This window comes from Grus americana, chromosome 3 (genome assembly GCF_028858705.1).
Source record: "Grus americana isolate bGruAme1 chromosome 3, bGruAme1.mat, whole genome shotgun sequence".
NCBI lineage: Eukaryota > Metazoa > Chordata > Aves > Gruiformes > Gruidae > Grus > Grus americana.
The window spans coordinates 67,329,519-67,347,439 of NC_072854.1; the positions used below are offsets into that span (position 1 = coordinate 67,329,519).

The 17,921-nt window shown below is 36.6% G+C and overlaps 1 protein-coding gene across 3 annotated transcripts in view; it reads right to left on the bottom strand.

The window, feature by feature from the left end:
* TMEM181 (transmembrane protein 181) overlaps window positions 1-17,921 on the bottom strand; it is a 36,025-nt gene that overhangs the window by 7,997 nt on the left and 10,107 nt on the right. For all 3 annotated transcript variants that reach the window (XM_054821311.1, XM_054821312.1, XM_054821314.1), the window contains exons 2-13: window positions 14,856-14,959; window positions 10,099-10,154; window positions 8,731-8,821; window positions 8,027-8,145; window positions 6,803-6,922; window positions 4,776-4,856; window positions 3,663-3,762; window positions 2,782-2,912; window positions 2,065-2,156; window positions 939-996; window positions 160-262; window positions 11-62 (exon numbers count right to left, since the gene is read on the bottom strand). In XM_054821311.1, coding sequence (XP_054677286.1) covers window positions 11-62; window positions 160-262; window positions 939-996; window positions 2,065-2,156; window positions 2,782-2,912; window positions 3,663-3,762; window positions 4,776-4,856; window positions 6,803-6,922; window positions 8,027-8,145; window positions 8,731-8,821; window positions 10,099-10,154; window positions 14,856-14,959 — 1,107 coding nt within the window. The remainder of the gene's footprint in view (window positions 1-10; window positions 63-159; window positions 263-938; window positions 997-2,064; window positions 2,157-2,781; window positions 2,913-3,662; window positions 3,763-4,775; window positions 4,857-6,802; window positions 6,923-8,026; window positions 8,146-8,730; window positions 8,822-10,098; window positions 10,155-14,855; window positions 14,960-17,921) is intronic.

Consider the following 17,921-nt stretch of genomic DNA (forward strand, 5'->3'; position numbering starts at 1 on the left):
AAAGCCTTACCTAATGACAAGCACTACAAAGGTTAATGCAGTCAAGAATTTTAACCTGAGATCTGAAAAAGATTGAGAAAAGTTGTTATTAGCAAACTTACACCTACATCTAGGAGAAGCAAGCCTGTTTGGGGAAGAATCAAAAGAAATATTCCTTACCCACATAAGGCATGTTACGAAGTTCTGAGCATGCCCTCACTATCAGGAACAAAAGGTAGAGAATGTATGTGGTTGCCACCACAAGGAAGAAGATTTTCATTCCCTATAAGGAGAGTGTTAGTTTTGATTATTTAATGAGATTTGGTCTATTCCTTCTTCCTTCAATAGAAATCATGATTTCCCAAAGCACAACATAGAATGGTCCATTTATTCAGGGATATTAGGCTCATGAAAGGAAGTACAAAATGAGGATGGCTATACATCAAGGTAGGATTTGGGGGAATGCAAAGAAAGGATGTTTAATAGAAGTCATCATTTTGTTCACTGAGTTCACAGTGAGCTGAATCTCAACGATTTTCTAAAAACAGAGCTCCTGAGAACAACACAAGGACCGATATAAATCAGATCTCCCTTTACAACAAGAAAGTCTGAAATTTACTACGACAGAACATCTTGGCAGGAGTAAAAATGTACAAAACTGACTTAAGAGGCTTCAAAAAATTTCCTTCAATCCCAACAGTCATGAGTTTGTGATTAAACTTGTGGTGTTGAGTCTCCAGATTTGCAAGACAGTTTACTGTTCGCATTAGGATGGAGCTCAATATGGCCTACGCATGAGCTAAGGCAAAATTAAAAGTACCCAAGTCAGAATAAAACTGTCTGACCAGCATTTGCTATTTTCTAAATTGCATTATAGATTTTAATAGAACAAACCCCACCTCCTTGTATTGCCTAACTCTACCTGACAATTTAATAGCAAGAAAACATTTCTGACTTACCTGGAAATTACCTGTGTCAACCCTGTATTGATATGTAGGATCATGTACTTCATTAACACTAGAAAAGATTCAAAATGAAAAAGTGGTACTTAAACCATTACAAAAGACAAGGTCAAAAAGCCATACTGACCAAGAAACCCACTAACAAAGAACAGGTTTAAAGTTACTATAGTAACTTTATAACTAAAGGGTTTGGCTGTATAAATTAGTGCAATGCCATTGATTCCAATGGAGTTATGACAATTTACATTACATGACATCCTCCTTCCCAAACCCAATTTTCAAGGAATATGGAGGATTTCAGTTGTGAGCATGTCTAATCTGCCCACTTACAAGATTATACATTTTCTAAAAATGTAAATTCCTACAAGCCTTCAGGATATGGTGTTTAAATTTTATCCTTGGTGATAAAAATTACACTTAAGAAATAACTGTGCCCTTCCCTCACAGCAGTTCTGCTGATAGGGCATTAGCACGAGCATTTCCTGCAACTGCACTGCTTGCAACAATGTACAACGGCATGGAGAAGATTAGAAGGTATCTTCCTTCTGAGAAATAAAATAAGACAAACACTGGAGACTAAAATGGATTAGAAACTGCAAACGTACCAAAACTGAGAAAGTTTTCTGGGCGAGGAATAGTGACACCTTTACATTACCACAAGAAATTGGAAAAAAAGAGAGAAACGCTGAACCAAGCAAAAGAACAGAGTTTTGAGGAGAGATAGCATAGCTTGACTGAACAGTGTCAATGTCAATTGTGCAGGTTGAACAGTTGAGAAAATTTGTTCAAACTGTGTAATAGTTAACTACAGAGAAACTGTTGCTTCAAATACTAAAAGCTAATTGGGACATAGCACTAGAGGGAGTATTGTAGGGAGCTGTAACATATTGACGAAGTAGTGATTTCTAGATCTCACTCTGATTTATAAAATTATATACTACTAGATTGTCCATGGGGAATTCTGTTTTCAAATCAGTCACAAACAGAAACATATAAGAATTTGAACTCCATTCCTATATCACAATCAGAGCATTAAGAATCAGATATCAGTAATTATAAACAATCTTCTCATTCTTGAATACTCTCAGCTTGTTACTTTTGCACTAAATTTTAAATTACTTACGTTTGCCATATTCCCAATGTAACAGAGGCCAGCCACAATAGTCCAACAATAAAGAATTTGGGAAGATAGAAGGTTAAGCACTTCCTTTCCCCCTGTTGAGAAATCAATAGTGTGGTGAAGGAGCAAGCCCATGTTTGAGATTTCATTCATATTTGACAGAGTGAAATAACTATCATCTTTGTTTCACTCAACATAAACTATAATAAGAGACTTGCCTTCTGTACTGTTAACCTGCATAGGTGATTACAGAAGACATAAAATTGTATCATTATTTGTGTTAATAAGATGCAGTAGATTTGGAGCATCTTATTTATAAGGTCCCACTTATTTCATGGATACTGCAACTATAGGAATATGCTCCAGAATTCATATGTATCTTATGAAGTATTTTAAGGTGGTTTAAAAAACAATCAACCACCATATACAACAACAAAACCCTTCAAGCAAGAACAAAGCATAATGGCATCATAATTCTGAAGACTGTCTTGCAATAGTTTAAGAGTTGACTGTCCCATCTATCTCATTGAGGCATGGTAGCCTCAAGACAATCTACCACAAATCATTTTAACTCCAAAGCTTCATGTGTCACATTGTACTTCAAGAATAAAATTAATGTTTGGGTTTTTTTAAAACTGTGGTTTCATTTTTGTCACCTTTTGAGAGAACTGGAAAAAACTAGTACTGTTTTCTCAGTAGAAGATAATGTTACACCCTTACCTGTACTCTTATACCATGGTAGACGCAAAGCCAGAACAACAACAGTGCACACAGAAACAGCGACTGGAATATATCATCCAGCATTCCAGGAAACCAGCTGTTCACCAGAAAAGAAAGCGGGAAAAATGGATCTGTAACAAAATAAGGAAAAAAAAGTTAAACAGAGGGGGAAAGTATAGTCTTTTGCATTATGAAAAGTAAAGCTGAATGTATTTTCAGAGGAACAAAATCCCCTAGATTTTTCAAATTACACAAGAAAATGAAATTGAAGTGTGCTGTATCTTAAAGTAATTTACAAAGAAAATTGTGCCTCCAGCAGCAATCCTCTGTGCTGTAGAAATATTCTGAAATGGTTGCCAACATTTCTAGAAGATTTCAGGTTTTATTAAACTTTCTACTAAACCACTGGTCTTGGCTATGACCTAAAAAATTATCACAGAATGTCTGAAGGCAAATATTCTTTTGGTACTGCTAGACAGTGCTAGAATTTGATGTGGTTTACTGGACTAAAAGTAACCTCCATTTTTAACTAAAGCGCAAGTATCTGAAAAATGAAGAAGTAGGACTTAGCACACAAACACAGAAATTGCATTTACATGTTGCTATATGAAAGGTTCAGTATAGCTGCAGCCACCTATTTCAATCAGAGCTTTAAACAAATAGAGTTGACTTTCACGTGACTGAAAAGAATGAAATCCACCTACTCATTATGCCTTTGAATTTGCTACACTTTAAAAGGGTTGTTGTTTGGTTTTTTTGTTTTTAATTGGTTTTTGAAGCCTTATAAACAGCTGCTTATAAGTTCAAGGCTAAATTCCATTGTGCCTTCTCTCTCTTTTTTCTTTTTTTTTTTTTTCCTAAAAATTCCAGGATAAAAGTACCATTGTAAAGTAGCAGGAGGGGAAGGAGGATGGACATCCATTTCTGTTCAATACCCCAGTCTCTCATGGAGAATTTCCGCAGGGAATGTGCAAACAGACACTATAAAACAACAATAAAAATTTGTAAGGAAGGAATACAGCCTTAATGATTCTACCAGAGTAAAGAGAGAACACAGCACATTGCAAAGGCTACTTCACAAGGTCTTTGCCACTGAGAACATTGTAAAATGGGAGCCAAATCTCATAGCTTCTACTTCTGCTTCAAGTTTGCTGCTGGCTTACCCCAATGCAAATTACTTAATCTCTCAAGCGAACTGAGGAGGAAACCAGTTAGTACTGCGTAAAACAACAATATATGAAAAAATGTTGCCTAATTACTGGTCACGCACTACCAACAACTTCCACTTAAACTCAATTTAAAAAAAACCAAAACCAGATTCCATATTACATTCACAGTTACCTGCTAAGTGACATCGTCTATATAAGAAAAACGCTATGCAAGTGTTCAGTGCTTTAGTGTCCTTACTTTGAAAATTCTGCATTTTAGATTTTATGGTTTTTTTTCTCCAAACACTTCTTTTCTAGGGGCCAAACCAGTTTGGAGGGGAGAGATAATCTAAAATGTAGCACAATGTAGGTTCTAAAGGACCTCTGGAGGTCATCTGGCCCATCCTCACACTCAAGGCAGTAACAACATTAAAGTTAGATCAAGGCCATATTCAGCTGAATTTTGCTCATTTTCAGAGACAGAGAGCCCACACTCTGGGCATCCTGTTCCAGTGTCTGAGCCTACCTGCCACTACAAAAAAATACATTTTCTAGCATCTAATCACAATTTCCTTTGTTTAAGCAACATTCTTTCTGTTCAATTCAAAATCAGAGTTTAGAAAAACAAGTTTTCCCATTTATCCTATTTTCTTAATGTCCCTTCAATACCACTTGTAAAAACATAAAAGCAGCAACTAAATAAATATTTTTAAAATGTTTTTTTACACTCAATCATCGATATCTCAACTCAGCTGCCTGGGGTTAAGTTACTAAATACAGCACTACAGAGCAGTGTTATCAGCTGCCTACATAGTAAATTCCAGAAAAACTGAAACAAAATCTTACCGTGACCATAAAAGTAAGAACTACAAAGACAAATCGGAACCATATTTCCACTTGTGAAAAAGTTGGATTGTAGGTCTTCCACTACAAGAAAACAGAAGAAAAATAGCCCAGCGAACAATGTTTTGACAGGGTACATATGACAATAATTAGCACTTTCTGCAGATACTGAAAAGTTCTCTGGCTTTTCAAAATTTAAAGGTATAACCAAATTCTACCATGTCACCATGGAAAGACAAAGATAAATTCATACCCATAGTACTGGCTGATGAAAAGATAACCAGAGCAGCATAATAGCCTTGCTTCTCTTTTACCCTGCCACTTTGTAACATACTCAGCATGCTGTTACATGTTAAAGCACTTCCCAGGACAAAAAGGATATTCTTCAGTGATTTCATTTGCACTTTCATTCAAAGTTTGAATGCCAATAATTCAGTAAATCCAGTATGATGTTCTTTATTACCATAGTCGGATGCATAAATTGATTATGAAGAGGTTGATAAGGTACAGGCATGCTTCCTGTAATGGGTCTGTTTTCTTAAAGCTTATTCTCTTGTTTCAGAAGTGAAAAAAAAAGAAAATCAAGGTAAGAATAAATGAGCTAACCACAAATAAAGAACTTTTTTAACAGGTTAAGGAGGAAAAGCTCCTTCTCTAATTATTAGAAGGGCACAAATATTAATTATAACATGTCAGCTTGCATAAACTCTGCTCTGTTGACAATTTATCTCATATGTGGCATGCTTTTATTTTGAAGACACTTTTGAAATGTAAACTGCCTGGTACAACATATGCTCTGCCTATCTGAACAAGAAGCTTTACCTTTCAGTGTATTAAATCTGTCAATCTCTGTATCATCATTTTAAACCATAAATGTAGAATGAAAATTATACGTAGAAAATCCTATCATACAAAAGGCAATCTATTATTTCAACTGATATCACCATAAACCATCGTAATAATGAAATAAATCGACGATTTCAGTTGTTGCAGGAAAGCAGGGGTTTGGGTTTGGGTTTTTTGGTTTTTGCACACAGGTCTGCCTCAAAGGCAGCCTGCAAAGCAAGATAATAAACTGTATGACTATAAATGCTCCAACACTTTGTCCTGTTTGAAATCTGGAAGTAAGCAAAGTGTTTGTGAGTTTGGGGGTTTTTTTCCCCTTAGAGCTTATTTTTAATTATATGCTTTATGCACTACATTATATACTAAATGAACTTCCTGAATATTAATATTTGTAATAACTACTTTTCCTTTACAGTAAAATTTTTGCTTGTTACCTGCTCTGACATACCAAATGTTGCATACAGGTAGAATATACCATAGTAACCTGTATTTTAAATTTGGTTTAGTTCCATTTTCTCCCAATGCAAGGTTTCTAAATTTCTTTCTGGAGCCAATCAGCACACACTGGTGATGTAACTGTTTTATAAGCAATCTTTAGCACTATGAACCAAGCTAGTTATTTCACTAGGGATTATTTTAGTGAATTATTTTATTAGCCTGCTTATTTTAGCCGAATAAACATTTTTCTCTTCCTTGTAAGCACAGTAAAAAAAAAAAATCTTCATTTTTCTTTGAGTTTGTTAAATCTTTCTAGCCCATGCTTTTGTAAAGTCTGGAAAAATCTTGCTAATTCAGATACACCTACTGGAAAGGCTGAAAAAGATACCATGCTTTAGAGAGGCAACATCTCTATAAGCAAATGCAGAAAACTGGATGTTCTAGTCTAGCTTGCCTACTGTTAAAAATATCTCCCAGGAATTAGACTAAATTTGTCTGTCCCAAAGAACAGTATTAGCAGTTTTGAAAGAAAAATATTTCCTTATAGAGTTAAAAAAACCAGTCTAGACTCTTATTAACAGCAAATGCTGTAAGAGTTCTCACCTTAGTAGTGACAGAAAAATAAATTATGATGCATCTTTATGTTTATCTTCAAAAATGAAATAACTTTTATTACAGTTAAAGCAGATTTCTACAGCATTAGTAATTAAAGAGATTTCTTTTGCAGCATAAAACTTTATACTTACTGTGAAAGTAATATTCTGGATGGTGTATGTTAACTTATTTAGATCTTCAAAGCTAACAAATATGTTGTACTGAGTGTAGTTCAAGTAGCCAAGGTGAGCAACAATGATTTCACTGCATTTCTGTGAACACATACAGTGAAGAATAGTATGTAAAAGCCTTCAATTTATTCCAGAATATGCACTGTTAGTATAGGTTGGAGAATTTGTTTCTAAATGGTCAGATATTGATGATATTTATTATATGCCTTACCAATCTTGATCCATCAGAATAAGACTTAAACAAGACCAACAGATGAAGAATTTCTTGAAAGATACCGGACAAAGCAGAAGAAACTGATAGTCATTCAGCAGGATCAGTCAGGACCAATAATCAAGGCTAGCTTTTAGTTAAGCTGGTGAAAGCAACTGCTTGCAGCACCAGAAAGGATCCGAATAACTCTGTCAGTCAAGCTCTAGGTCATCGGATTGTGAGATGGGGCTATCTTGTACTAGCTCATTTCTAAAAGTTAACAGGAAGAAAGAGAAAACCCAAGCATATTGCTCTCTTGGCTGTGTGTAATTAAATCTAATGGAACACTGTTCATTAATTTCTGCAGATTTCATATATACGTGTTTATATATATAAAACCCCCCATTTTATTAACCCTATATGCTTATCACAAAAAACTTCAGCTATGCCTTTCCTAAAGGACTTGCATCTGGAGATGTTTTGAATGTCTCTAAGCTTAAAAATTTCAGGGAAATTACACTAGAAACTCAAAACCTTAAACGTTTTTTCACAGGTGGCAAAAAATTTGGCTTTTTCAGAACACAGATGCCAGCTGATTTCAACCAGACTCTCTGCTAGGTGTTGGAGGAGAATTTTTCTCTCCTCTGGAGCCCTATATCCAATCTTCTACCACAATATCCCTTTCTTCAGTACTGCTAAAATCTGTTTAGGTGACTAAGCAAGGCACACAGCTTTGCTGGCAGAAAGCTACTCTTAACAAGAAACAGGGGTCTTGAAGGGGTAACAGACACAAGTCACAAAAGCGACCAGAAAAAGGATAGGTAGGTCTCTTGGTCAGCATTACTAGCTAGGTTGCAATCATAAATAAAACCATACTCTACAGCCTTTCCTAAGATGTGCTTAACACATATATTCTTCTCATTTGCAACTGCAACATAACATGCACACAAAAAGAAAGAAAATGTACTGCATCAGGGTTTTAAGCAGGCACATACTTGTGCACAACTGAGTAATCTTGTCCGATTATGAACTTGATTATTAACATATGGTGTGCTTCCATCCTTCACCACTCCAAGTACTTTGACCGTCATAGTAACATTCTTTTTGAGGGATACTGTAATTAAAAGAGAAAACATTAAGCTATTGCTACATACAGAAATGAAATCTCAAATAGAGTTCCAAATATAGTTTACAACATGTATGATATTCAAAGATTACTCAAAGTTTTTCAGTTATACATTACTAGAGTAGGGGTCCAACACATTAAGAAAAAAACCCCAAAACTTTTTATTTATACACTTAGGCTGTAAGTCACAGATGCCTGTACTGTACCTTGACAGATTAACAATTACTAATACAGTATTTCTCACATATTTACAGGGAAGTTTTATTGAAAAATCAGTATCACTACACATCTAATTCTCCCCAAAATGAAGGAAGAGAGACACAGATTCTCTAGATACTACTGCTTTCAGAGAAATAACAAACAACTTATCCCATATACCTGTTGCTTCCAGTTCTCAAGATCAGGGCTGTCTATGTCTTTACTCAGGGCAGGGGATGGAGGGGGAGAAAATGTATCAGAGGAAAAACCCACCAACCATAGTCAGAAAGCAACAGATTCGTGTATGTAACAGATTAAAGATATAATATACAGATTGCTATAGCAGTTTCCTGAGAATTAGGTTAAGATTCTCACCATCGTGCTGATCCAACTCAACTACGCAGGTCAGCCACAGCTGCTGATTGTAAGTAGACAGAGGTGGCGAACTTAAATTAAATGGCTTCAGCTGTAAAAAACCCCACAAGGTTAGCACCAGCTGTTATTCTGTTACATGATACATCTGTAGTTACAATGATGAAAGGCATGTTAATTATGTTTGTGACAATGGTTTTGGGAATAGATTTAATATGTGCTATTCTGTGGACAGAAGCAGCTCAAATATGTCTTCCAGAGAAGTAGCTTTAACAGTACACGTATTTTGCACAGCACTGAAGTAAGGAAAGATACGACTACTTAACATAAAAGCAGCAGCAATAAACCAAAAAGTTCAGACATGAAAAATAAAATCCTGAGACCTAGACCAAAAATAAAAAGTAATTTCTAGCACTTTACATCAAAAGTCAGATTTGTGACTTTTGCTACACAGTTTTAAACCTGTTCACCTATAATTATGAAAGCAACAACTATTTTCCACTAGGTTTTCTAAAAATCCCACATTCATTTCAAAAGCATGGAAGATATCATTAACAGATAAAGCCTACATGCAGGAAAGCTTCTCTTATTTCATATAAAAAGACGATTTTTTTAAAAAGAAATCCACCTCTAATACCATACCAATCCAAACATATATAGGTAACAGACCAAAAAAATAGACGTTCCAGTGTATTTAAAGAAAAATTATTTTAAAAAAGTCAAAACAAAACAACAAAACTTTGGGGGTTTTTTTTAGCACTTTCACAAAATTTACTTTAGATATTAGGTTTACAGGAAAGAGCTAGACAGAAGTAAAAATGCAAGAACTGAGAACCAAAATATGAAAGCTTTCAAGAAAAATGTGAAAGTTCATGTTAGGAAGCCAGATCCCATGTCTTCATCACGTGACAGTGAACAATTAAGAAGAAAAAGAAATACTACTTCCCAGCTGGCAGAAAGGAAGATCACATGAAGGATATCATTAGTTGCCACTGAGAACATTGTTTTTCAGTTTATGTTCTCAATTTCTACTTCTGGACCCCCTACAAGAATCTCCAACATGAACTCACCAGGGAATCCTATCAACACTCAAGTGTTACTTCACCAGAAATTACAGTGCAGAAACATCACAGAATTCTCTACCTTACCTGCTCACAAAAGTAAGAGACTAGAAATTGTTGCTGGGCCACTCATGAAATAATACATTGAATTGCATGTTCAGTTTCAAACTGGAAAGCACCATGTGGCCACAAAGTTTTCTAGTAAAAATCTAAATACTTAAAATAATTGGGGGGAAAGAGGGGAATGTTTAACATTAATGACATCAAATAAAATCATTCATGTAATCCAATGATATTTATTAACTCTTACCTTTAGGCTGTTATTTAAGTCAGTTCTTGCTACAGAAGTTTCAATTACATTAGGACCTACACAATATATAAGAAGGAAGAAAGAAAACATTGAAGTATGCGTATTACTGATAAGTATGACATAAATATAGGATTTCAAAAGACTGTACAAAATACCTCCCTGCAAAGCAGGTAAATAGTATCCCACTTTTCAGATGTTTAAGCTGAAGGGTGAATCACTTGGACATTTCAGTATCATTCATAAACTTGGCCTGAATGTTCCTTTAAGCCTATCTGCCATATTATTTCTAGGCATGATTAAATAGGAAGTAAACTATAAATCAAGAACTCCATGTCAGAAGCCCTGCATGTGTACTCTAAATTACTACAACAAACCACACAGTATTTTTCCCAAGCTAAGCTGTACACTGCAGTCATGAAAGTACTCAGCTACAAAAAAAACTAGCCAAGAACCTGTGGCACTGTTGTTACAGCAACATGAAGCTCAACAAGGGCTGCAAAAAACACATGAAAACCCAGCATATTTAATTGCACTATAAAGTATCTATAGCCAAACTGTTACCACTACCTGATTTACACAGAGCAGAGTGTCCACAATGCATTGCACTCAATGCCTGGGTACCATCCCATTGTATTTGAGTGCATGATGCTAATGCCTTCTTATGTAAGTGTAATGCACTTGCTTGTACAATCACTTTGACAGTACTTTCTGGCTAGTGCTGGATTTTCATTGCATTGGTCTGTTCAAGCCAAGATACCCACGTTTGTTTAGGAACAGTTCTCAGTCTACTCAGATTAGGCCCCTCCTTTTCTATAGAAATCTAGGGCTATAATATATTATGTATATCATCACATAAACAAACATAATTGCATAAGAGTTCTATAAACAATTTCTCCTAAAACAGACAATCCTTTTAATCAATGGAGTTTCATGTCCAGTTGTAGTGGGAGATGTTCAGCTCACTACCAGGCTTTTTATGCAACCATTCCTCTAATCATTCTGGATACAGACACACACACACTTAACATGTACTGATCAACTGCATCCACCCACTCACACCCTACTTCTAGTTCTGTAGCCAGTAAATGGGAAGTAATAAAATCATAATTTATGTTAGAACAGACCTCCAGAGGCCTCTTGTTTAATTAGATCAGGTTGCTCAGGGCTATGTCCAGTCAAGTCTTGAACATCTTTAAGGACAGAGACTCCCACAACCTCCCTGGGCAGCCTGTTCCAGTATTTAACCATCCTTATAGTTAGAAAAATTTCCTAGTATCTAACTGGAATTTCTTGTGTTCCAGCTTGTGTCTGCTGCTTCTCACCCTATCATCATGCACCTCAGAGGAATCTAGCCCCATCTTCTGTGGATCCTCTGATAAGGTTGTTGTAGACAGTGGTATGGTTTCCCCTTAGCCTTCTTAGGTATGCAAGAGCATGTGGTACTGGGGAGAAGTACATACACAAAAGTACGTACTCATGCATGCATATGTACATACATTAAAGGACTAAACCAGAACAATGAAAGGGAAGAGTAGGAAAAGGTCTGTGTCTATATATCGGGGTGTGAACAAACAGAGAGATGTACAGCAGGTAGGGACGTAGACAGGACATATATGTGTGTATTTGGGTCGCTCTAGAGACTTCCCAGTCACAGTAAGATTTCTCTGTCCAAATGGTCTCCCCTCTTACGTATTTGGTCTGGCAATTTAATGTAATTTGTTAATCCTCAAAATATGCTGTTTCAACCACAAACTTAGTATTTAAAAAATTATGCAAGAAAAGCAGTTTTTCACAAAGACCGTGAACTTCAAAGTTACTACAGAAAAACAATGGAAAAGAAGGAAGTTTATAAAATAGGAACATGAGATCATTCTGTGCAAGAAGTATTTTAGGTTAGCTGTCATGACAGCTCTGAACACTACTTGGGTTTCTATAACCACTCTAATTACAATATTAACCATTTTACAGACTTTAAATGGAAAAATGAAGAATTTCACCCATCATGCTCAAAGCTTCATATCAGAATTACAGTTCAACTTCACTAACAGCTACCCCGTATAAAGTCAGTTCTGCATCGCTGACTTTTCAGTTCTCAAGAACATATAAACAGGGCAGATTTTTGGAAGGCATTTTTGTTTTGAAAAGCATAATTCAATTTCAGTAAATGCTCACAGTTGATAAGTCATCATATTTCAGAATTAAGTCTTAACAAAAATAATAGAATGAGCCTTTTAAAAAAGGTGGGGTTTTTTTACCAGAAGGTATGAACCAATATTGGGGCAGAGAGATCATAGTCCCAGTTTTTAAGAGCAGCAATCCAAAAAAAAAAAAAAAAAAAAAAAATTCTACTGCTATAACTGCTGCTCCTCTAGCAAGCAATATATTAATGCTTTTTAAAGCAACTGATCAAAACAACACTGTGGTAATATTATTAAAAAATGGTGATTAAATTACATTGTTATTGTTTTGCTTTTAGTCTTGCTCAGTTAACAGAATCACATCTGAAAGCAAAGAACCACCCTGAGGTGGTGAACAGGAAAACTGCACAGGTACAGAAAATGATCTCTGCACCTTATATTTTCCTTGCACTTGTCTCACCCCAACGATGATACAGATCCATTGGGAAAAGGGAAAGAGAGTGTAACTTGGGGAAAAAAACAAGTCTGTGTCTGTCTTGGGTTACAAGAACTGAAGAGCAACAGCCACCTCAGATTAAACTGTCTTGTTTTCTCAGATGAGAAGCAAGACATCTGCTAGGCTTCCCAAACTGCAGATAGAGATGCTGAGTATGGGCAATGGCATATTCAAGTAGCACAGAAAATATGGATGCATCTCCCACTTTTTCATTTACTTAGTGGGTTTGGTGAGTTTTGCTCAGACTGCACCCTTTAATGAGAGCGCACTCTATTGTTAGTGCCCCTCCCTCTATTCACAAGAAGCAAGGAGCTGTCAACAAAAGCTGCAAAAAACATCACAGTAAGTGTTCAGTGGGTCTCCTCCCAAGCTAAACAGCATTCTTTTAAAAATAATTAAGCTATAATAATGTACTGTGTTCACGCTTTGTCAACAAAACTACCCAGCAAACCAATCTTACAGGGACAAGAATCCCGCAGCCATGCCAGTTCCTGAAGGGGATCACAGGTGAGTCCTGGGATCCCAGCAGGGTACAGATGACCAAGCATTGCTTACAGCAGCCAAGTCCCCTGGACCAAAGGCAACCACATCATCAGATCACTCTGCATGCAGACGCAGCACAACACACCAACACAGCTCTGTTTCAGGTTCTGCTACCAATTTAGAATGAAATGCTCAGTTTTCTCTTCCAGGAGCACTGTTTTTTACCTAGTCTTACGTAAAACAACTTTCTTGCATTTCTTGCAACTGGGCAGTATAAATACACAACTACAAATACGGTTCACTTTTTAAGCCAAATAGCAAAATGACACTAAATTAAGTAATGCCAAGTTTTTTTCATTTATCATTCATATAACATGCATTTTTGTAAATGTATTTATATGGTATTTTAGTGGCCAAATAATGCCATTCAGCATCCTTAGGCAAGTCACAGGAATATCAGCGGTTAACCTTTATGAACTGGAAGTCTGACCTTAGGCTGCTACAATAAATCAAATAGCAGGAAAGAAGGTTTTATTTCACAGGCAAATTTTATTATATAATACTGTTTTGCAGAATGTACCGCCTACAAGGCATGGATGGGCACAAAAAGCCCAAAAAGCTGCCTCCAATTAACCCCTCCTTCTTTCCAAGGCAGGCAGGAGTAGATGAGTCCCAGGCCTGGACATCCCATGTCATTCTAAAGGAAGCGAAGGACAGGGCAGAGGTAGCAACAACCCTACAGACAGGTCAAGAGGTGTCAGAGAGTGGCACAGGAGAACATGCTGGGTGACATGGAAATAAGCAGTAAAGTGAGGGGAAGTGGTAATGTCCCTAAATAATTCTTACATAGGGGCGAGTTGCTTAATGAGTACAAGTTCCTCCCTCTCCCTGTCTGTCACTTCTGTGTTGACAAAGCTATCCTGACAGCAGAGTATTAGCTTATGAACACTACAGTGACAGCACGCTAACTTCTTTTTTGAGTACGTTTTAGACCCACAAGATCTCTCTGGCATGAAATACACAGGGCTCCCACGCTTTCCATCTGCTTAATGACACTCTGCATCTTTGCAGACTAGACTTCCACAAATCTCTCTGATCTCCAGGATAAGTAACCAGGCACTAAGTGCTTAGCCTCCCAGATCACTTCATGACTCCCACAAAGGTCTTTGAAATGAAAGACCTAATCTCATATATGCTCGACAACAGAAGGTCATATTTTTACATTACTAAAATATTTTATATTTCTGTGTCATTTATCACCGAAACATTTAGAAGGCTTTACAAACAGTTATCAATTTCCTCATAGGAAATCAAGTATTAGCACCACCATTTTACAGACTGAAATACAAAGAAGAAAATTAACATAGCAGTCTGCTGAAAAATTATGTTACAAGGAAGTTGGTTTTGTTTTACTTCACTGATTCCCCTGCAAAGCAGTTGCAAATACCAAATTTGTGTGGGTAGTACTCCTATTAAAAAATGAGATGGAAGAAACACTTCCCCCTACCTGTCAAAAGTAATGCTTCCTCAGACATCTCAGGAGCAGTAAGCTCATTAGCATTTAAATACCTCTGTAAATACTAACAGGTTTAGACAAAGCATACAAGAACTGTAATCTTTTAAAAAGACAACATCCTTACCTGCTATTCCTATGAAGACTGTCAGACCAAAACAGACAAAGAATACTACAAAGACCAGAACAAAATGCCGTTTGGACAGTGTATATAATCGCATTGGTGCCAGCCTACAAGAAGCAAAAGAAAGCACAGAATTAACTGTTGGTCATATTTCTAAAGGGGGAAAAAAGACCACATTCATTCCTCCACAAAGAAAACTAAACCAAACCCTGAGGTAACATGTAACACTAAGAAAAAAAAAAATCAATGCTGCTTTATAGAGCAAGGATAACTACTAGGAATTTTTAGACATCTGTATGTGCACGCACATCCGTGCCCCAAAATGTATAAATTTTGCCCATTCTTTTTATGCTAAGGTTTTCTATTGTCCTAAGACTTGAGCAAGAGAAAGCATTTCTTAGAGGGAGAAAAAGTTACATTTTTTAGTTCATATGTTAATAATTTAAACATCCAAGATACCATGTCTCCTGCAATGGCAGCTTAACCTAAAGGGATTGACATCGCTAACAACTCAGTTACCTGCACAGGATCTTGATGAGTTTTCTACACTCTGTATATATGCTTCATCCCTGCAGGATCATCCCTAACAAGGAGTACCACAGAACTCCAGATCTGCTAGATGTACATGCTCAGGCTCTGTATTCTTGTCTGAGCTCCACCAAAGCTTGGGAAACAGAAACCTGAACTTAAGTTTATTATTAGACACTTAAATACAGATACACATAAAAGCAATGACGTCTTCCATGACTGTTTGGTGGTTATAATTAGGTTAAAGACAAAACAGAGGGGAAAAAGGTACTGAAAGGACCAATTGCATTCTCTTAGAAACAGGTAATTTCCAGTTCTGTTAGCTTAAGGGAAATATGATCAGAGAATTAATCCTATATAACTTATCCCTCCTCTATCTTCCTTTTTGTTAAATGCATAGATCAAAAAAGGACAAATTCACCATGTTTCAAAATACAGTCAACACTTTGAGTTATGCCTGAACACAGCCATCATATAGCTGATTTTCTACTGCTGTTCCAGTAGGTATGATCATAGAAAGCTGTACAGTTCATATGGGAAAGCTGTAGGATTGGGGGTGGTGGAGGGTCATGGTGTTTTCCAATAAAGATGTATGAGCACCATCATGGAAAGAAATGAAAGTGTAAGATTTTAATGACAATGCTCCATTTCAGCTTGGAATAAAAAACTTCTTTTCACCAGCTGAATGGTGCTCTTACTGGCTCACTACATTAATGAAGAAATGCAGAAAAGGCGACGGAATCCTTTCCATAAGCTCAGTCTGAATTCTGGGACCAGACACCCCATGACTGCAGCCCTTAAAAAGCAAGGCAAACAATTAACTTTAAACCAAGAAGAATTTAATAATAAGCTCTATTTTCTTTAAGAATCACTGCATTCTCTCCAAACAAGGCACTACAAAAATAATTACATTATTCCTTTACTGTAAAGTTTGAAAGATCAAAATCTTAATTTAACTCAAAAAGGAGGTGGAAAAGGGAGGAAAACCCCACAGAAGTAATGAGAACTGCAAGCAAGTAACTGTAAATGTTACAAGTTTGCACAAACTGGCTGTACAGGACTCCAGACATAGGGCCTGCAAACACAGTGTAACTTGCCTTGCCACACACCATCAAGCAGAGCAAAAACCTAAGTCTAAGTCAGAATAGATAACTGTACAAGCAAAAAAAAGTAAATCGTACATGAAATTATCACAATCATAAACTGGAACAGATCAGATCTCTGGCACAGAGATCATCGCACAGAAGTCTCACAGACAAGTATGATTTTAAGTTGACTTTGAAAAATGCCAATTAATAGAGACATTTCAAACCAGAACTTGTCTGCACAGCTTTTGCAGGGATATAGCTACAGTATTTTCCTTAAATCAATGTCTTAACACCTCAGCCTTCATGGACTTAAACCACTTTAAAGCTATTACATCTGTACTAGTACTAAAATAACTAACTAAGGTGCGCTTTCCTATCTGTTCCAAGGGCTTCTTCAGTTCCACAGATGACCTGGTATTCCTTGTCTGCCTAAGAACACAATGTATGGGATATTATCTCGAGATATCAAAATACTAACCTTAACAAGAAAATCCTCAATATATAAAAATGTTACATAAAAGGTTGATATGTCTAAATTAACTATAAGGGTTCAAGTGGATACCAAGTGCTTCCTGGAAGACCACACACTGAGGATCACAGAATATGCAGAAACTAGGTCCGGATGGAAAAGTCCATGGGTCAAGAACAGCTGACAACTGGAAGAGTATCATATATATGCAATCACGTATGCTTGTGCATTTCTTAACAACTTACATCTGGGCATCCACTTAACAGCTACAGCCTGATGCAGGATAGTTCTGACTTGCTATGCATATTCTTGGTTCTTTTGATGAGGTTCCTAATTTCCAAGTATTTGCAGACATTTCAAAATGCATAACATGAACATGAAAAGCAGCTTCATCTCCACAGTCCTTACAGGAAAGTCACCAGAGTTCACCACCCAGCCAACACTCACAGCATTACAGCTATCAGCAATTATCACCTTGGTTTACTCATATGCCACAGCACAGATGCGCTTGCAAGCTTTCGACAAAATATGTTCCAGACATTGGCTCATCCTTTATTCCAACTCCTCTCCAGGTGGTGCAACACCTAGTAGTCAAAATGGGTAGGCATACACCTACCTAAGAAGTCACGCACTTAACAAAGAGAGGAGACCAGAGAGAGTAAAGACACACTCTGTTTTCCCTTATTCTTTCATACTGGTACTCCTGAAGTCTCATTTAAGCCACTGACTGTATGTGCTACTTTACAGGTCAGTAAGGCAACATGGACACTTTTTGTAACAGCAAATGTAAGAACTTGGCCAAACTTTAACTACGTTTATCATGACAGCAAACAACAATTTATAGCATTCCTTTCGAATGATGTATTCTTCATTGTCCCTCACTGCAATAACAGAATTTCCTTGTGTGAAGGAAACACTTAAACACGTCTCATTTCAACCTATCACTGGCTGACATACAAAGCAGATAAAATGATCTTCCCATAT